This window comes from Amblyraja radiata, chromosome 6 (assembly GCF_010909765.2).
Source record: "Amblyraja radiata isolate CabotCenter1 chromosome 6, sAmbRad1.1.pri, whole genome shotgun sequence".
In the NCBI taxonomy this organism is placed as follows: Eukaryota; Metazoa; Chordata; class Chondrichthyes; order Rajiformes; family Rajidae; genus Amblyraja; species Amblyraja radiata.
The window spans coordinates 84694333-84715651 of NC_045961.1; the positions used below are offsets into that span (position 1 = coordinate 84694333).

General features: G+C 42.2%; 2 protein-coding genes across 3 annotated transcripts in view; one reads left to right on the forward strand and one right to left on the reverse strand.

Moving 5' to 3' along the window:
- Positions 1-21319, forward strand: part of ubac2 (UBA domain containing 2) — a 202054-nt gene that overhangs the window by 28684 nt on the left and 152051 nt on the right. The window lies entirely within an intron of this gene.
- On the reverse strand, positions 2424-6448 carry gpr18 (G protein-coupled receptor 18). 2 transcript variants are annotated; one of them, XM_033023083.1, is made up of 3 exons: positions 6355-6448; positions 4852-4972; positions 2424-3950 (listed from the first exon to the last, which is right to left on the reverse strand). In XM_033023083.1, the coding sequence occupies exon 3, from the start codon at positions 3916-3918 to the stop codon at positions 2938-2940; it is 981 nt and encodes a 326-aa protein (XP_032878974.1). In that variant the 5' UTR covers positions 3919-3950; positions 4852-4972; positions 6355-6448; the 3' UTR covers positions 2424-2937. The 2 variants fall into 2 exon arrangements, with proteins under 2 accessions (XP_032878974.1, XP_032878975.1); XM_033023084.1 differs by lacking the exon at positions 6355-6448 and having other exon boundaries at positions 4852-5088.

Consider the following 21319-nt stretch of genomic DNA (forward strand, 5'->3'; position numbering starts at 1 on the left):
TCGGGAGCTCGCGGGTCCGGGTGGAGAGAGAGACCGCTTCCCGGAGCTCCCGCAACGCGACTTCTCCAGCCCGTGTCGCGGGGTTGGAACGACCCGGAGCGGGGTCGTACATCGCCCAGCACGGCTTCATGGCCGTGGGACATTCCAGCGCCCGCCGGGGGCTCCAACTTTGTGACATTTGGACCGGGTGCGGGGCCGTAAATCGCCCGGCACGGCCTAAAATGGCCGTGGGACTTATCATCGCCCGCCTGGGGCTTGGATATCGGGAGAGACATGGAGAACAGGGGAGAGAAAAGACTTTGCCTTCCATCACAGTAGGTTCACTGTGATGGATGTTTGTGTGAATTAAATTGTGTGTATGTCTAGGAATTGTCTTTGTTTGTATGGCTGTGGAAACGGAATTTCGTTTGAGCCTCACTGAGGCTCAAATGACAATAAATTGTATTGTATTGTATTGTATTGTACAATTTACAACAAATGTACTGCAAAGCCCAATAGGAAACTGCCTAGCAGTGGTTTGTTTGCAAGAGAAGTTAAAAATATATTGGATCAAAGGAAATGCCTTACACACAGCATTGTTTTAAAAAAACAATAAGCCTGAGGCTTTGGAACATTTCAGAATTCGGCAGAAGAGAACCAAAATATTGACATGGCAAGGAAAGCAGAATACAAGAATTATCTTGTGTGAAACATAAAAACAGACTGTAAAAAAACTTGTAAAGATATGTTAAAGCAGAAGATTAGAAAAAAGTTATCGTGGTTTCCTAATCTGGAGAACACCAGATCCTGAGTGAATGAGAAATTGAAAAAAGTATTGGAAAAAAAACAGTGGGACTGAAAATCCATTTAGCTACAAAACCTGATAACCCGTAGACCAAGGTTTTGAGAGAGGTGGATGTTGGGATAGTGGATGGATGTTTGTCATCTTTCCATAGATTCTCAAACCGTGTGCACACATTAAATGGTACAAATGTAAACCCGCTATATCAGAAAAAAGGAGAGAAAACTGAGAGCTATTGATCAGTTAACCTGATGTAAGCAGGAAAAATGCTTGAATCTATTTATTAGTGGTAACTCGGCACTCGGAAGTCAACCTTGAATATTTGAAAGGGGACTCGTGTTTAACAAATAGAAAGTGCTGCCAATCAGTAGGTCAGAGAACATCTAAGGAAAGTGAAACAAAATTAATGTTTCAGATTGACTATCCATCTGATGGAGGTTGTTATGAGCAGAATAATGGGGAAAACCAGTTCATGTGGTGTTAGTAAATTAATTATCCCTAGAACTTGTCAATTGGTTTAAATTGCTGTTTTCTTTACATTGTTGTTTCAAAGTTAAACATTATTGGAAGTCAAATGGCCAATTGAGTTTGCTGTGCTGTTCAATAAGATTATGGCTGATGCTGTATTTAGTCCACATTCCTGTGCTCTCCAATTTTCCCAGTGTCTAAAAGTCTATGGATCTCGGTCCAGAATGTACTTAATAATTGAATATTTGTGGTGGAGAATCCTAGATTCTATACAATGCCTTACTCTAACAAGACATATATCCTATTTACTCAAGATAAAAATAATTATAGGAAGGATGTCAACAAAATAGAGAGAGTACAGAGGAGATTTACTAGAATGTTGCCTGGGTTTCAGCAACTAAGTTACAGAGAAAGGTTGAACAAGTTAGGGCTTTATTCTTTGGAGCGCAGAAGGTTAAGGGGGGACTTGATAGAGGTTTTTAAAATGATGAGAGGGATAGACAGAGTTGACGTGGAAAAGCTTTTCCCACTGAGAGTAGGGAAGATTCAAACATGGGGACATGACTTGAGAATTAAGGGACTGAAGTTTAGGGGTAACATGAGGGGGAACTTCTTTACTCAGAGAGTGGTAGCTGTGTGGAATGAGCTTCCAGTGAAGGTGGTGGAGGCAGGTTTGTTTTTATCATTTAAAAATAAATTGGATAGTTATATGGATGGGAAATGAATGGAGGGTTATGGTCTGAGCGCAGGTATATGGGACTAGGGGAGATTATGTGTTCGGCACGGACTAGAAGGGTCGAGATGGCCTGTTTCCGTGCTGTAATTGTTATATGGTTATGTGGTTAAGATGGGAACAGTACAGAATAGTTATAGTTATACAGAATGGAATCAGGCACTTTGGCCCTACTATCCATGCTGACCAAGCTGTCTATCTGAATTAATTCCATTTGCCTACATTTGAAACATAGAAACATAGAAAATAGGTGCAGGAGTAGACCATTCGGTCCTTCGAGCCTGCACCGCCATTCAATATGATCATGGCTGATCATCCAACTCAGTATCCTGTACCTGCCTTCTCTCCATACCCCCTGATACCTTTTGCCACAAGGGCCACATCTAACTCCCTCTTAAATATAGCCAATGAACTGGCCTCAACTACCTTCTGTGGCAGAGAATTCCAGAGATTCACCATTCTCCGTGTGAATTTGACCCACATCTCTCTAAATCTTTCCTAATAGCATATCTGTCCAAATGTTTTCTAAACATCGTAATTGTACCCACATCTATTACTACTTTGGACAGTTTACACTACATACCCAAAATCCTTTCATATATTCGGCTTCTACATCTTTTGATGTGATGATCTAGTAATAGGAATGACAAAGTTGTTAAATTACAAAGAGGTGTGATTTCATTACTAAATATTCAAGGATAAGCATTTATTAAGAATCAATTTTAGAGCAGTTTCATCATAGAATTATATTCGCATGGTTTTCTGATCATCATTCATCCTTCCATTAGCAACATTATAAACAAATCAACTGACCATTCTGGTGCAATGACATTTCATTTACTGCATTTACACACAAAATGAAAGGCCTCTTTCTTCAAAGGTACTTTCAGTTTGTAAAGTACTCGGAGGAACTGAAACAAGATAAAACTCAATTACTTGGTCCTTATTTCATAATTTACATGTTGCTAATGTTGACGTTGCTCAGTGAATGGAAACTCCCATGTCTGAAGCTTTTCCTTCGTACACTCCTCAGGTAGTTCCTATAGTAGATGACGCTGATGACTCTGGCCTGAAAGTGCTTTGACACTATGTAGTACAGGATCATGTCGAGACATGTGCTGAGGTTCATCAAGAAGGTTGTAAAGGCAGCCCAGGCGTTGAAATTACTACGTCCAGATTGTAATAGTAAGAAAATGGAACATATGTGATATGGAACAAAACAGAGAAGCACCTGAACGATGAGGGTCACGATTATTTTAATAGATTTTTCCTTCGTTTTTGGCTTCAGTTTGGAAGTTTTTCCTTTTATAAGGCTGTTGATGATAATGCAGTAGCATCCTATCATAATGAAGAGAGGCAGAAGAAAAAACAATATCACTCGGATGAAGTTCAGACTGTTGACTTCCTTCAAGTGAATGATGTCGAGCATTTTGAAACAGGTTGTAAAATTAGAAGCCCTGTCTGGGTCGTTCTTGGAAAACATGAAGGGAAGAACAGACACAATTGTCATTACCCAGATTCCTACACAGCTGGCAATAGCTTTGCCAGTGTTACGAAGTTCCTTGCTGTGTTTGGGTTGCACCACTGCCGTGTAGCGATCAACGCTGATGAAAGCCAAAAGCCACAGAGCAATGCTCGGGTAAAATATAGTGACGGTGGCATTGATGCGGCAGAAGATATCACCAAAGGGCCAGTAATTCTTCCCATAATAAATCAGGTGGAAAGGCAGCAGCATTATAAACATGAGGTCCAACAGAGCGACATTTGTCATGTATATGTTCACAGATGTGCCTTTCTTAGTGGTGCAGCTGAAGACCCAAATTGCAGTGGCATTTACAACCAGTCCAATTGTGAAAATGATAACGTAGAAGGTAATTGCACCAATTCTGAACTCGAGAGGCTGATGCTCAAACATGCTGCTGTTTTGTGATTGCATTTTTAAAATCCTGTTTGAAGATTTTCATAAACCTGCATCAAAAATATTTGAACAATAAAATTAACTTTTCATAAAGAGGCTTTGTGATTTTTTTTTTTTTTCAAAAGTTCATTGACTGGCATTGGTATTGATATGGTATATTTTTGTCATATGTACTGAAGTACATTGATAAGCTTTTGTTTACATGCTATCCAGTCAAATCAAATCATACTATATATATTACAATAAGCTATACACGTGCAACAGGTAGTGCAAAGAGAAAAATACCAGAGTACAGAATTGAGTTTTACAGCTTTATAGCATTGCAGTTACAGAGAAAAAGTCCAGAGTTCACAATGAGGTAGGTTGGAAGATTGAGATTTCATCCTGGGTTATGGTAGCATTGTTCAATAGTCAACAGGGAAAAAGCTGTTCCTGAATCTGGTCATTCCAGCAGTTATTAATCATCCCTATTTGCCTTTGAGGTGGTAATGGTGAGCTGCCTTCTTGAGCTCTTGATATCTGTGTGTGGTGATATGCTCCCAGAATATTTTTGCTTGTGTTTGGTAGTTCCAGATTTCTAAACAGTGGCAGTGAAGGCACAGCAGTACATTTTAAAGAGGGTATGGTATGTAACTTGCGTTTGTCCTACCAAGTACTCAATGTTGTGGGTTTGTGAGATACTGTTGAATAAGCCCCGACGAGATGCTGCAGTCCATTTTGTAAATGGTATGTAATGCAGCATGGTCTTGGTGCATATCTTGTAGCAAATAGGATCAATTTACAGACTCCATTTTGAAAGTGTCTACAATAATAGAACTGTTGTTCTGACCAAAACTGTAGAAGTCTCCAATCAGCAGTGGGCTAATTCTCCACCAAATTGCAGGACCTCTCCTATAAAGTGAGGGATTGGCACTGTCGTGAAATCGTAATCAAAAATGAATCATTACTTACTGCAAAGCGGTCATCCAGGTGTAATTGACAGGATAACAGGATAATTATTTCACCCTCTCCATTCCAGCTTGGGAGTTTGTGGTTTCACTGCATGTGATTCTTTTCACAGATGAGACTTGTACTGTGGACAGAGATGTGAAAATTCAGCCTGATTTAAAGTTCTGTATGCGGTCACGTATGCGTGAACACATGGACGGGAGCTTCAGTTTGTTTCCATTCTAGGCTTCAAATCGCATATCAACAAATTCTAATGGTGTGACTGTTTGCAAAATTTTCCAACAAAAAGTCAGCACTGCTGAAATAATCCCTGCAGATTTCGCAATCAAGTTTACTATGCCGATTCGGCAAATTTTACATTTAGCTTTAGATGAACACGAATGAATAGAAGAAGGCAAAAACATGTAGATATGATCATAAATCTGGTCCTAATCAGCTGGATCAGAGGATATTGTTTCCTCGTGCAAATAAAATGTCATGTTTGTATGAATGGGAAACACGATCATAAGTAAACAAGATAGGCTTAGCTAGAGTTTTGAATTCTCTGCAGCTTTGCTTGCATTTATTCAATGAGTTTGCAAACTCACTGACTTCTAGTTTGCTACTTTGTAGCAATTGTGTTAGCTTGGCTATAGAGGATTTTTCTTTAATAGTTAATATCCAATTCTAATTCTGTAAATGTTTTATGGTTAAATCGAATCTGAGTGATGCATTGTTTGTCATAGGATCATACGACTCGGTACGCTAATCAAACCCTTGTGCATATGTTGACTTTAAGTGAGATTGAAGTCACTGGAGCAATTGTTAAAATGAAAGTTGAGAGCAGAGACCAGCCTGCACATTTAACAGTTCTACCGAGATGGTTTGTACAAATTGGTATATCTGCAAAGAAAGACTAAAGATATTTACATTACTTTCAACGCACCCTGTATTCCTTTTCAGATGTCCAGCTGAACGTTACAGCTGCTTAAATGCTTTTAAACTGGTGTTACTGTTGTAATGGAGAAACTATGGGTGTTAATTTGCACACAATAAACTTCCAAAAGAATCACTCGGGTCTCCCCCTTGCATCCTACATTTCAAAATAGTGCCTTGGAACCTTTTGTGTCCATCTGGGAGTAGATGGTGCCTTGTTTTAACATCTCATCTGAAACGATGGCATGTCCAACAGTGCCCCTATTCCTTCTGTGCTGTGTTGGAATATTGCCTGGATTGTGGTGTTTAAAGTTGGACTTATACCCAGGGTTTTTTGACTCAAAGGTGAGCAAGATATCTGCATTGTGTAAAACTTGAAAGTTTGATTAAAATCAGGACTTTATTGTACAACAACAATATCATCCTGTAATTCAAGATTAACCTTAAGTCTTGAGGTCCTCAGCCTAACTCGGAAGATCCATTGTTAAAATCACTGACTTTGCTACGTGCCATTTTCTGTTCTCCAAGATGTTAAGGTTAAGTTTAAACATAGGATTTATCAATGTAACAATATTTTCGACATATTCTTACCTTAAGAAGCCAGCAAATTGTAAATGTCAGATTGAACAAGTTCCAGAGCGTAAAGGAAATGTGTTCCTCTTTTGCTTGTGGCTGTTTCAATAGTGTTCTAAAATAGCATTGAGCTGTTTGCAGATTTGTAGGGGCGGAAGTGATAGCTCCACTGGTTAAACTTACCACCAGTGCTGTTGGGAACTGTGAACAACTTTCGAGATTGATTGCAGAAACTCTGTCTTCCTTCTTCTGTCTGCTGTTGGAAGCCTTTCACTTGTAAATCCTTTCTTTTTAATTTTTGTATTGAATGTTTATAGGATTAAAGTGAAAAGTCTTTGGGGGAACCTGGTTCCAGAGAGCTCAGGTGATAATGACCAACCCAGAATGAATCAATGAAATTATAATAACTCAAATATTCATCTACTTTGCAATGGATTTATCAGAAAAATATACTTCTTGCAATCTCCCTCTATGATGAGTAACAGGAAATTACAAAGAACCCAGTTTAAAAATAATAGTTTTAATTGCAGGTCCATATACAGTTGTTTATAGGTGGTTTAAAACCATGTCTAGTCAACAGGAAATGTGCATAATAGGAACATATTACATTTAAATTTCCAGATACAAATAAACGTTAACTCTCAAGTGCAGGCAGGAACTACAGATGCTGGTTCATACTGAAGGTAGACACAAAGTGCTAGAGTAACACAGCAGGTCAGGCAGCATCTTTGGAGAAAAAGGATGGGTGACATTTCGGGTTGGAACCGACTGAAAGTGGAATCTAGATTGCACAGGGCTTTAGAATTTGTGTGCACAGGCAGGGTAAATTTTATGAAACTTCTGCAGCTATTGAGGTCTCAGAGTCCCTCGTAGGCCAGCTGGTAGATTGGTGATTCAAGTCTCCATCAAAAGGCATGAACACAAACATTATAAGCTGGCACATCCAGCACAGTGCACAGTCAGAAGCTCCATCTGCTCCCTCAGGTACATGGAAAAGATCCCAATGCACATTTTCGTATAAGAACAAGGATAGTTTATTCTTGCTGTTTTGGACAATATTTATCCTTCACTAGACATTATTGAAACCAGATGGTCGAGTCATTGACATGTTCTGTTTGTGGGGGTGCTCTGCTGTGCTTTGAGATGTCCTGAGGCGGTCAAAAGTGATGTAGACATTCAAGACTGGCTGCTCTTTCTGATGCAGGTACTTTGGCCTTGATTTGTTAGGTTTTGGGCAGAGCCAATATCTATCAATATGTTTGAAACAAATGTTTTTGAAGTGTAAGATGTAAGAGTTTGTATTCTTTTATTCAATTGTGGCCCTCCACAAAAGAAAGATTTGCTATCTATCCATCCATCCCATCCTCCCGTCTGCGTTGTTTTTAAATTTGCGCAAAAACGGTACCCTATATCGCTAGGATTACTCGCCACCTTACTCACCGTTCTCTGCTCCAAGCCACCAAGTTTTGTTCTGATCGGTGGAAGATTACAAAAGTTATGAAGGTTGAAAAAAATCACCAGATCAGCAGATTGGTCTTCTCGCCTGTCATTCACCATGAAGGTAACGCCCCTTCCGGCACCCGCTGGAGAATAAAGCCCCGGAGGTGGGGCTGAATCCGTGAGCACGTCCACAAGCCGCCCGTCCTGAAGCCGCCGAGAAAAAAGCTGAAGCAGCGGAGTGTGGGCTGTGTTCGCGGGCGGGGGCTGGCTGTGTTCGCGGGTGGGGCCTGTGAGCGCGACAGGCGCTGGGGACGGGAGCAGCTGAGTGAGTCCGGAGCCGGGTCCTGGAGCCAGGAGTGTGGTAGGAGCCGGGGCCGGGAACCGATGAGCCCACACACCTACCTCCCACACCCCCCCTGCCCTACACCCCCCTCCTCCACATACCCCCCCTCCCCCACACCCTCCATTTTACACTGTAGGCATTTCTTCAGTATTGACTCTTCCCCAGTTCAGTGCTCCCTCAGGACTGCTCCAACATTGCAATGTGTCCTTGGTGCTGTCCCTTTGATAGTGCAGCTTGGTGTCAGTACTATATTCCAACAATGCTAAACAAGGATATTTGTGTCCCTGTTTTTAGACTGAACCTTGAACCATCTGACTGAAAGACAAGTGTACTTTCACCCGAGACAAAATGAAAAATGAACATATTCTCTCATTCCCCTCAATGTTCACCCTAGGTCATGTCATAAGTGATCGGAGTAGAATTAGGCCATTTGGCCCATCAAGTCTTACTCCACCATTCAATCATGGCCGATCAATCTCTCCCTCCTAACCCTATTCTCCTGCCTTCTCCCCATAACCTCTGACACCTGCACTAATCAAGAATCTATCTATTTCTGCCTTAAAAATATCCACTGACTTGGCCTTCACAGCCTTCTGTGGCACAGAATTCCACAGATTCACACCCTCTGATTAAAAAACATTCTCCTCTTCTGCTCCCTAATAGAATGCCATTTAATTCTGAGGCGATGACCTCTAGTCCTAGACTCTCCCACTCATGGAAACATCCACTCTATCCAAGCCTTTCACTATTCTGTATGTTTCAATGAGGTCCCCCCTCATTCTTCTAAACTCCAGCGAGTACAAGCTCAGTGCCGACAAACGCTCATCATAGGTTAACCTACTCATTCCTACTGATATGCGGATGTGGTAAAAGCACAGGATGTAAAGCTGACCTTTAAATTCATTATTCAATCCAGTTTTATGTTTGAGGTAAAATGATCCAGTCCTAACAAATTAACATATCATGAAAGGCTGAAAGGAAACAAATCAATTGTAAATCCACTTGTATTTTATTGATCAAGTGGTGATATTTTTTTGCTCCAGTGTTTATTGCTCACTTCTAACTGTACTCGAGAAAGTGCGAACCACTATTGTCCATCTGATGAAGACATTTCCACAATGCCTCTACCGAACTTAGACCAGCATTGTTGATGGACTACTGTCCAGTGGCCTTGACATCCACCATTATGAAATGTTTTGGATTGGATTGGATTGGATTGGATTCCTTTATTGTCATTCAGACCTTTCGGTCTGAACGAAATGTTGTTGCCTGCAGTCATCCATATAATAATGAATAACAAAACATACAATAAACACAAATTAACATCCACCACAGTGAGTTCACCAGGCCCTCCTCACTGTGATGGAGGCAAAAGTCTTAAATTCTCTGTCTCTTCCCTCCTTGTTCTCCCTCTGTGCTGAGGCGATCCAGGCTTCCGTTGTTGTGACCCCGCCGGATGATGGTGAGTAAGTCTCACGGCTCAACCAAGCTCCGCGAACGGGCTGGTTCAAGCTCCGTGGCCTGGGGTGGTAGAAGCTGCCGAAGATGCCGCCCTCCAGTCCAGCGGACGCAGCTGTATTTGCGGGAGCTCCGGAACAATAGGTCACCAACCTGTGACCTGCGAGCTCCCGACGATGTCGTCCACTGGGTCGGCGGCCGAGCCCCGAATTCAGGTCACCGCCATCGTAACGCCGCCTCAGTCCCGAAGCCGGACCATCACCACAGGAACGCCGCCACAGCTCCGAATTCGGCCAGCCTTGCGTTGGTAAGTCCTGGCTGGCTCTGCCTCCGGAGCCTCGAGGTCGGTCGCAGTTGGAGACCGCCAGCTCCGCCATTAGGCCTCAGCGCAGACGGAGGCAGAGAAGGGGGATACGACAAGAAAAAGTTGCATTCCCCCGAAGGAAGAGACAAAAAAACATGTTTCACCCCCCCCCCCCCCCCCCCCCCCCCCCCACACATATACACAACCTAATAAACTAAAATTTAACCAAATCAAGACAAAAAAAAACAACAACAAAAGTAAAAACAGACGGACTGCAGGCAAGCCGCAGCTGTCAACAGCGCCGCCACTTCCGGAAGGGTAGTTATGGAACGCATTAACTCCAATCTACATAGCGGCCTTGATCCACTGCAGTCCGTCTACCGCCGCACCAGGTCCACGTTGATGCCATCGCCTTAGCCCTACACTCATCCTTAGAACACCTGGATAAGAGAGACGTCAGACTCCTATTCATAAACTACAGCTCTGTCTTTAATGCCATTATACCATCCAAGCTTGTCATCAAACTCACGGAACGGTGTCAGCGCCCATCTCTGCAACTGGATCTTCAACTTTCTGACCAACAGACCCCAATCAGTGAGGATAGGGGACAAATCATCTACGTTAATCCTCAACACAGGGTCTCCACAAGGAGGCATTCTCAGCCCCCATTTTTACTCTTTGTACACCCAAGACTGCAGTCATGTACAAATCGAATTCAATTTTCAAATTCACTGACGACACCTCCATTGTGGGCCGGAAAGCATATAATGATGAAACGGAGTATAGGAAGAAGATCAAGAACCTTGTGTCCTGTTGTCGAGATAACAACCTTTCTCTCAAAGTTATTGATTTGACTTCAGGAAGCGAAGTGGTACACATACCCCAGTTTGCATTGACGGTGCCGACATAGAGATGGTTGAAAACTTCAATTTCCTTGGAGCCAATGTCGCCAACAACTTCTCCTCGACCACCCATATTGAAGCAACGACTAAGAAAGCACACTAATGCCTCTACTTCTTTAGACGGCTTAGGAAGTTCAGCATGTCCCCTACAACTCTCACCAGTTTCTACAGATGCGCAATAGAAAGCATTTTATCAGGATGCATCACAGCTTGGTTTGGGAACAGCTCCATCCAAGACCGCAAGAAATTGTGGACGCAGCCCAGACCATCACACAAACCAACCTCCCTTCTATTGACTCCATTTATACCTCACGCTGCCTCGGCAAAGCCAGCAGCATAATCGGGGACGGGTCGCACTCAGGCCACTCCCTCTTCTCCCCTCTCCCATCAGGCAAAAGGTATAGAAGTGTGAAAACGCACACCTACATATTCAGGGGTACTTTCTTCCCAGCTGTTATCAGGCAACTGAATCATCCTACCACAACCAGAGAGCAGGACTGAACTACTAACTACCTCTTTGATGACCTTCGGACTATTCTTGATCAGATTTTGCTGGCTTTACCTTGCACTAAATGTTATTCCCTCAATATGTATCTATGCACTGTTAATGGCTCGATTGTAATCATGTGTTGTCTTTTTTTGTTTCCTCTGTCAAACATTCCTCTGTCAAACATTGTCAAACATTCTGTTTGTAGTTTGTTTGGTTGTTTGTTTGTTTGTCTTTTTAAACAAAGTCCGCGAGCATTGCCACTTTTCATTTCACTGCACATCTCGTATGTGCATGTGACGAATAAACATGACTTGACTTGACTTGACTTGACTTGACTTGCTGACTGGATAGCACACAATAAAAAGCTTTTCACTGTACCTTGGTACACGTGCAATAAACTAGACTGAACTGAAGGAATGGCTATATATTTCCACATTTGGGTGGCAAAGCAATTTTTTGGGGAAACTGCAGGTGGTGATGTTGCCTTACACTTGTTGGCTTACACTTGCTGCCTCAGTGGTAGTGATATGAGTTTGGGAGATGCCATCAGAATAGCCTAGACAAGATTCAGCAGTGTCTTTTGTAGGCAATATTGCAGTAATTGTGTGCCAGGGATAGAACATAGAACAGTTCAGCACAGGAATGGGCCCTTCAGTCCATAATGTTTGTGCTGAACATGATGCCAAGTTAAACTTATCTCCTCTGCCTGTAAATGATCTATATCCCTCCATTCCCTGCACTCCCACGTGCCTTTCTAAAACCTCTTAAGCACCTCTGCCTCCACCACCGCTCCGAACAATGCATTCCATGCCCCCACTACTCACTGTGTAAAAAAAAACGTACCCTGCATATCTTCATTGAACTTTCCCTTCTCACCTTATAGCTCTGCCCTCTAGTGTTGGACATTTTCTCCCTGGGGAAAAAAGGTTCTGACTGCCTCTCATAATTTTATATACTTCTATTAAGTCTCCCCTCAACCTCTGTCTTTCCAGAGGAAACAACCCAAGTCTATCCAACCTCTCCCTGTAGCTGAAACACTTCAATCCAGGAGGCATTCTGGTAAACCTCATTTACCACCCTATCTACTTATAGCATTACATATAGTGAGCTATGAACTTAGATTACCAGATGAATTTCCGCATAATATTGGTAATTCACAGGAACTTTGGTTGTAAATCTTTACATGAAAACAAATAATTATTTTTATAATTGAACAGATTTGCTTTCACTCCTAGTTTATGATTGGGTTTAAGATCATGAGGAAAGCCTAGAGTACTGCCTGAATATATCTTGACCATGCTTTGGGGTTGCCTGGTGTAATATTTCCTGAGCAAGGTCTCTATCCAAAATATCAACAATTTCCTCCCCCCTCCAAAGATGCTGCTCGACCTGCTGAGTTCCTCCAGCTGTTTGCATTCTGCTCCAGGTTCCAACATCGGCAGTCTTTGTATCTCTAATATTTCCTTATGTGGCCTGTGTTTTTCTGTGCGATAAAAGCAGCGGATGTTTTAAAGATGTTATAAAAAGTTGAAGCAATGTTTCAAATTATTAAATTGATTATTTACCTGGTAAATGTTTTTTTTTAGATTGGAAAGGATTTGTAACCATTCATGTAGAGGGAAAATTTCACATGTAGAAAAGAACATGACTGAGGACCATCAACATAAGGTGGTCACTTGCAAATTCAATGAAGAATTCAGGGGAAATTACTTTGACCAGTTAGCACTGGGAATATGGAAGCTGTTCCCACAGGGACTGGTTGAGATGTATTGTGTAAATGTGTTTATTGTATAAACCCATCAGGGAGAAAGTTTATGAAGGACTTGTTGATACAGTGAGATAATGGGTGGAAGCCAGATTGATTGATGCATGAAAATCAGCTTAGATTAAATGATCTGTTTTGATGCTGTGTCCACCATGTAATGTAATTCTGGTTGAGTGGTGCCAGTAACAACAATCTTATTCTCAATGTTAATAAGACTGAAGTGCTGATTGTTGACCTGTGGAAGGGAAAGCTGAGGAATGATGTACCTGCCTTCATCGGCAGGGCGCCAGTGGAGAGAGTCAACCGTTTCATGTTCCTAGGCGTGCACATCTCTGAAGATCTGCCGTGCACCGAGCCCATTGATGCAATCACAAATGCACTCTACTTCCTCAGGGGTTTGAGGAGATTTGGTATGTGAACTTCTACAGGTGTAGGGTGCAGTGACTGGTTGCATCATGGCCTGAAGGTAATGGTTGTCAGACCTATACCTTTTTCCCCTTAGTTTCAGCAGGTTGAGAGTATGATGAGTTTTGTGTGTGTGACACTAACTGCCTTCATGAAACACCGCTTCCTGTAGATGCCACTGTAGCCAGAAAGTATCTGCCGGTAACACGAACACCCAAGAACAAAGGTAGTTGCAGATGGTATCTACAGGAAGTACTGCTTCAAGAAGGCAGCTAATATCATCAAAGACCCACACCAACCTTGTTATGCTCGCTTCTCACTGATACCATAGGAAGAAGGTAACAAAATTACCTCCACATTTCCGCTTTCTCCCTGTTATTCTAATCAATCTGAAGACATGTTCTGACTTGAAATGGAGTTTGCCCATTCCCTCCACAGAGCCTGACCAGCTGAGTTCCCCCAGCACTTTGTGTTTTGTTCAAGATTCCAGCATCTGCAATTTCTTGTGTGTCAAGAATAGCATCTTCCCGTCAGGGTCTTGAAACACACTGCGCATGTCTAACCACAACCCTACCTCAGCACTGAACTGTTTATACTATTGTGGTTCATTGTTCCGGTCCTGGTAAATATGATAATTAAAGACTCTTGACTCTTATTAATTGCATAAAATGTTAAGTGCCTGCTAATAAAACGTGTATATTCAGACCCTTAGTCACTTTTGTTCTTTTTCTTTGGTTAAGCAACATTAAAGGTTGGCATTTGTGGCGTGGCATGAACATGTGAATATATTTTTAATGCAGCATCATAATGTAGCAAAGTATATATATTTTCAAATGCTAAGTGGACCAGATTGTTGCATATTGTTAGAAACCATCCAGGCTCATTACTGTGCAAAACAAGAAGACGTTATTAATTTTAGTGTTTTAATTTATATGAGTATTTTCAAAGGCTTTTCCACCCAAAATTAATTGCATTCTTGAGGATCAAAATAATTACCTTTAATGTATGAATGAGTATACGTTAAGACTATTTTTGTTACTCTAGCAGCTGATTAGTGCACAAATTATTTGCAATATTCTGGAAGAGGATTTTCAAAACATAGAAACATAGGTGCAGGAGTAGGCCAATTGGCCCTTCGAGCCAGCACTGCCATTCAATATGATCATGGCTGATCATCTAAAATTAGTACCCCGTTCCTGCTTTTCCCCCATATCCCTTGATTCCTTTAGTCCTAAATGCTAAATCTAACTCTCTTGAAAACATCCAGTGAATTGGCCTCCACTGCCTTCCATGGCCTCCACTGCCTTCCATGGCCTCCACTGCCTTCCATGGCAGAGAATTCCACAGATTCACAACTCTTTGGTTCAAAAATGTTTTCGTCAACTCAGTCCTAAATGGCCTACCCATTATTCTTAAACTGTGACCCATGGTTCTGGACTTTTCCTGCATCTAGCCTATCCAATCCTTAAGAATTTTATATGTTTCTATAAGATATCCTCTCATCCTAAATTCCAGTGAATACAAACCCAGTCGACCCATTCTTTCATCATATGTCAGTCCCGCCATCCCAAGAAATAACCTGGTGAACCTACGCTGCACTCCCTCAATAGCAATAATGTTCTTCCTCAAATTAGGAGACCAAAATTGCACACAATGCTCCAGGTGCGGTCTCACCAGGACCCTGTACAACTGCAGTAGGACCTCCTTGCTCCTAAACTGGCGCGTCAGTTTTTTCAACTTAAAAATTTTTTTTTAGTATGTTTTAAAGTATGTGTTTAATGTTCCTTTGTGTGGGGGTTGGTGTGGGGGGGCAAGGGGGAAACCGCTTCGGTCGCCTCCTCTATGGAGAGGCGACTTTTTCCAGGTCGCCTCCCCCGTGGCCTAACATCAAGGATCGGCGCGGCCTTTCCCGGAGACGCGCCCGGGGCTTCAGCGGCGGGCGCAGCGTGGACTCCCGTTGTGGAGCGGGTGAGCCCTCGCTGGGGCTCGCCGGAGGGGAGCTCTCCGTTTCGCTGGCCCGGGGCAGCCGGCAGCCTGAAGTCGCAGCCTGAAGTCGCGGTCTGCAGAGCTCCAGCTGGTGCGGCGTCTACAGCCCGGGATCCCTCGTGGGGAACCTGGGGGAAGAAGAAGCCATCACTGCCGGCTCGCGGCCAACTTCTACCGCGGGTCCGGCATGGACTTACCATCACCCCTGGAGGGGAGCTTCGACCGCCGGCCCTGCAGTCTACGGTGCTTCTGGCTGCGGCGGAGACTTTAAATCTCGACCGCTGGCCTGCGGCCTACAACAACTTAAAGCCGCGGTCTCCGGTGAGGAAGAGCCGATCCTGGACTGACTCTGGACTCTGGTCCTGTCCACGGGGGGGAAATGGAGGAGGACTGGCTAAATTTTGTGCCTTCCACCACAGTGATGAATGCTGTGGTGGATGTTTGTGTTACATTTTTATTGTGGTTGTGTGTTCTTTATTATTGTATCGCTGCTGACAACCCAAATTCCACCGACCCTGGTTGTGTGGCAATAAATTCTATCTAAATTCTATCTAACTCAAATACTCTAGCAATGAAGGCCAACATGCTATTGGGTTTCTTCACTGCCTGTTGTACCAGCATGCTTACTTTCAGTGACTGATGCACAAGCACACCCAGGCCTTGTTGCACCTCCCCTTTTCCTCATCTGACACCATTCTGACAATAATCTGCCTTCCTGTTCTTGCCACCAAAGTGGATAACCTCACATTTCCACTAAGAAGGAGTTTAATGCAGGAATTTCCAGATTTGGACAGCAAACAAGTGAAATGGAGAATAAGAGTTAGTAAAAGCAGTCTAATAGGCTATTTCAGTTTGGCCCTGAAATTCAGGATGATTCAGCCCTTGTTTTGTGGACACTTTTAACACAGCCATTGAAAAGTAATCAAGATTGATTTAATTTTTTAGCTCATTCACCAGCTTTCAGGTCAAATTTAGTATTTTTTGCATTGGTAGTTGGGATGAAAGCTTGCTGGCATTGGAGAAGTTCTGCGTAGTTAATTCTATTGCTGTTGCCATTGTTCTGCCTCTGCCTGGGACTAGATAGATTTTAGCTGTCGTGATCATCTATTTGGTGTGGAGTTCCGCTTCATCAATCAATATCCTCCCAATCTTTTCTCTCCCTGTCTCTGGCCAATGTTATCAACACTTGCGCTGTTACCTCCTTATAAGTAGTAATGGGAAATAAAGATATGACAGATGAATTGAATACATTTTTTGCACATGTCTTCACAGTGGAAGCCACCGGCAACGTTCTCGAAATACAAAAAAGTCAGGAGGCATTAGTTAGTGAAGTTACTGTTACTAAGGAAAGGATACTTGGGAAGCTGAAAGGTCTGAAGGAGAATAAGCCACCTGCACCAGATGGACTACACATCAGAGTGCTGAAAGACGTCGCTTTAGAGATTGTGGAGGCATTAGCGGTGATCTTTCAAGAATCACTAGAATCAGGAGTGGCCCCTGAGACTGAAAAATTGCAAATGTTACCCCACTGTTTAAGAAGGGAGCGAAGCAAAAGAGAGGAAACTCCAGGCCGGTTAACCTTTCTTCAGTGGTTGGTAATATTTTTAAGAGTCCATTACTAAGGACGAGGTCTAGCAGTAATTAGAGGCACATGTCAGCATGGTATTGTGATCTTGCCTGACAAATCTGTTGGAATTCTTTGAGGAAGTAAATAGCAGGACGGAAGCTTGGCTGAATGGCAGAAAGCAAAGAGTGGGGATAAAAAGGGGGCTTTTTCTGGTTCACTGCCAGTGACTAGTGGTTGGTGTTGGGGCTGCTACTCTTCACGTTGTATATCATTGATTTGGATGAGGGAATTGATGGCTTTGTGGCCATGTTTGCGGATGTTACAATGATAGGTGGAGGGGCCGATAGTGTAAAGGAGGCAGGGATTCTGCAGCATGACTTGGACAGGTGGGAGAGTGGGCAAAAAAGTGGCAGATGGAATACATCGTAGCAAAGTGTGCAGTTATGCACTTTGGTCGTAGGAATAAAGGCATAGACTGCCTTCTAAATGGGGAGAATGTTCAGAAATTTGCAGTGCAAAGGTTCTTGGGAGTGTTGGTGCAGGATTCCCAAACGGTTAATTTACAATTTGAATCAGCAGTAAGGAAGGCAAATGCAATGCTATCATTTATTTTGAGAGGACTAGAATTAAAAGCAGGGATGTGATGCCTGCATTTGGAGGATTTGTGCAGTTTTGGGCCCTGTATCTGAGGAAGGATCTGCTGGCATTACAGAGGGTCCAGAGGACGTTTATCAGAATGATCCCAGGCATAATTGGGAAACATTGAGCATTTGATGGCACTCAGCCTGTACTCGATGGAGTTTAGAAGGATGAGGGGGATCTCATTGAAACATACCAACTAGTGAAAGACCTCGATAGAGTGGATGTGCAGAGGATGTTTCCACTTGTGGGTAAGTCTAGAACCAGAGTCCATAGAGTCAGAATAAAAGGACATACCTTTAGAAAGGAGATGAGGAGGATTTACTTCAGTCAGAGGGTGGTGAATCTGTGGAATTCATTACCATAGACGGCTGTGGAGGCCAAGTCACTTGGTATTTTTAAAGCAGCGATTGGCAGCTTCTTGATTATTAAGGGTGTCAAAGGTTATGGCGAGAAGGCAGGAGAATGGGGTTGAGAAGGAAAGATTGATCGGCCATGATTGAATGGCGGAGTAGGCCAAATGGCCTCATTCTGCTCCTATAACTTATGAACGTATGTGGTTAGGTGTTAAATTTGAGAATTGCTTTCTAACATATAAGTGCAAGGTTTGGTTCATTCATGCACAAAACAGTTTAATGGGGAACTATAAATGAGGTTGACCAAGGAAAGTTTTTATGGTGGATTTTGTGGTTCCCAAGAATGGAGTTGAAAATTGTTGGGGAGGGTGTTTTTGCGAGGTAGGCAATAAAACCATCAGCATTGATCTATTTTCCAAAGAATCGTATGAATACTATCATTCAATTAAAGTCAAAATTCAAAGAAACTGCCTATATGAAACACAATGATTTGAACGGATTCAAAAGTAGAATGTAAATCTAACAAAGCATATAATTAATTATTTGACAATGCTTATTGACATAAAGCCATTTATGGGATGTGGGAATTGCTGTATGGCCATTATTTATTGCTCAGAAATTATGATTTGAATTGTCATTCTGATCTACTTCAACCAATGTTGTGAAGGTGTTTCTGCAATGCCACTTGGTGGCAAGTTCCATGATTTTGATCTGGTGAAGATGAAGCAATGGTAAATTTAGTCTGGAGGATGGTGCGTATGACTCGTGTGGAAACTCAAAGTTGCTGAAGTACCCTTGCACATATGGGCCTTGCTTTTTTCAGTGTTAAAGTTCGAGACTTTCGGAGGTGCTGCAGAAGAAACCACAGCCTTTTGCAATCATTTAAATGCAAAAGTGGATAAACATTGTGTTTTTAAAAAATTCAGCTGAAGTGTCTTTTTAAAAAAATATTTCCAGATATTATTATAGTTCATTCAGGCCAAATGAAACAGAGGATCTACAAATGCTCGACTGAGTTCAAATTGGAAGGAGCTGATATTTCATCATAGTTTTCTTTAAAAAAAAACCTCGGGTTATGTTTTTGAGTGAGGGAAAGTGGTGAGAAAACTCTTAAAACCACAGACAATTTTGTTCTTCAAGCATCTTCAATATTGCCACATCCTCCTGCAGCATAGATTGTCCAGCTCTCAAGATATATGGGTATAGGTTGTTACATAAAATATATAGTATCAAAACAGTTGCTGAATTCCTCCTTTGCATGCTGGTGTTTATGTTCTACACAAGCCTTCTCCAGCCGCCTTCTTCGCGTCCTATTAAACATCCTTTGGTTTGTTTCTCCATCAGATGTTTATTCATTTAACCCTAAGTGTACATGCAATTTGCTTCAACCAGTTCTTGACGAACTATTATATATTCTATTGTCAAAATGGTGATACGTTTGTATAGAAAGACAATTTTGGGGTTGAAGTAAGAAAACTTTCTTGGAATGCTCTGTATAAAGCACCTGTGTGTTCTGTTCACCTTATTAATCATCATTTTCCTCAATGGACATATCTTTGAGGTACATCCAGAGAGTGCATCCAAAGACCTGTATGGCTAATGGAGAGTTTATAATGGGGACATAAATAAATAATAGAGGAATTAATAGAAATAGTCGAGGGATAAGAAAATAGGAAATCAAGGATTTTTTTGTCTATCGTCATGGAATAAGGCACAAGAAAAACCCGCAAAACCATTGGGGAGATAAAACTAAATTGGTTCAAATGAGTGCCAAATGGGCAGCACAGAAATAGTGGGCAGATGGGCCTGCTTCCATACCGTATAACTGTGAAACATTCTATTGATTCAAAAAGGTTTGTTATTCTGAAATTGTACATTAAAGGCTCTGGAGTAATTAATTTGTGTTTGATCAATGGCGTTAAGCATGTCTGAGGTGAGACTGAGATTCAGTGCAATTGAATTTCGAGAGGTGAATACAAGCTGCTGGCCAATATTCTTTCAACTGTTTAGTGTGTTCAACCAAAAAGGAATTTCTCCTCTCACTACTCCCTTCCTTCCCTGCAACTTTGCTAGAAGGAGGAAAGTAGGCTTTTTATACGGCATCTTGACCCCTGCTGCAGTTGTTCATAAATGTACGGAGGAAGTCATGTCTTACAAACTTGATTGAGATTTTGGGGCGGTGACAAAGATGATGGATGATGGTAGGGCAGTGATATCATATTTGTGGATTTTTGTAAAGCTTTCAACGGGTTCCCTCATGCTAAGCAGATGCAGAAGAGTTAAGTACATGGGTTCCATGGAGTCAATAGATTGGATTCAAAATTGGTTTAGCCACAGAAGACAGACAATATTGGTGGTGGGTTGTTTGTCTGACTGGAGGTCTATAATCAGTGGTGTTCTGCATGGGTTAGTGCTGGGTTCTCTGGTTTGTGATACGTTTAAATGATTTAGGCAAAAATGTGGTGGTTTGATTGAGAGGTTTGCAGATGACATACAAAATTGGTGGAGTTTTGGATAGTGAGGAGGGGTCAAAGGATTCAGCGGGCCTTTGACCAATTATGGGCAAATATGGACAAGGAAATGGCAAATAGAGTTTAATCTAGACAAGTGTGAGGTGTTGCACTTTGGGAAGCCAAATGTAAGAGGAAAGTATACAGTAAATGACAGGATCCTTAGCAGTGATGTATGGAGGGATCTGCGCTCTAAAAGTGGCAGCACAAGTAGACAAGGCGTAAAGAAGACGTGCGACATATTTACCTGAATTGCTTGGGGCATTTTGTATAAAATCAGGAATTATGTTGCAGCTGTAGAAAGGTTTGGTTAGGCCACATTTTGGGTACTGTGTGCATTTCTGCTCACCACACTATAGGAAGGATGTGGAACTTGGGGTGCAGAAGAGGTTTGCCAGGGTGTTGCCTAGATTGGAATGTGCTGGCTATAAGCGTAGGTTAAACAAACTTGGTTTATTTTCTCTGGTTGAGAGATGACCTGATAGAAGTATATAAAATTATGGGAGGCATAGATAGGGTTGTCTTTTTCTGAGGGTGTGAATGTCAAATATGAGAGGACATAGTTTTAAGGTGAGAGGGGGCAAGTTTAAAGGAGATTCATGAGGCAATATTTTTGTTACACAGAGAATGGTAGGTGCCTGGAAGATGCTACCAGGAGAAGTAAGGGACACGGATGTGATAGTAATGTACTTTCCAAAATAAGAGAACCATAGACACAAGCAACTGCAGATGCTGGAATCTTGAGCAAAACACAGATTGCTGGAGGAACTCAGTGGGTCAGACAGCCCACTGCTCTGTCTTCTTCTTGGGTATGGCAT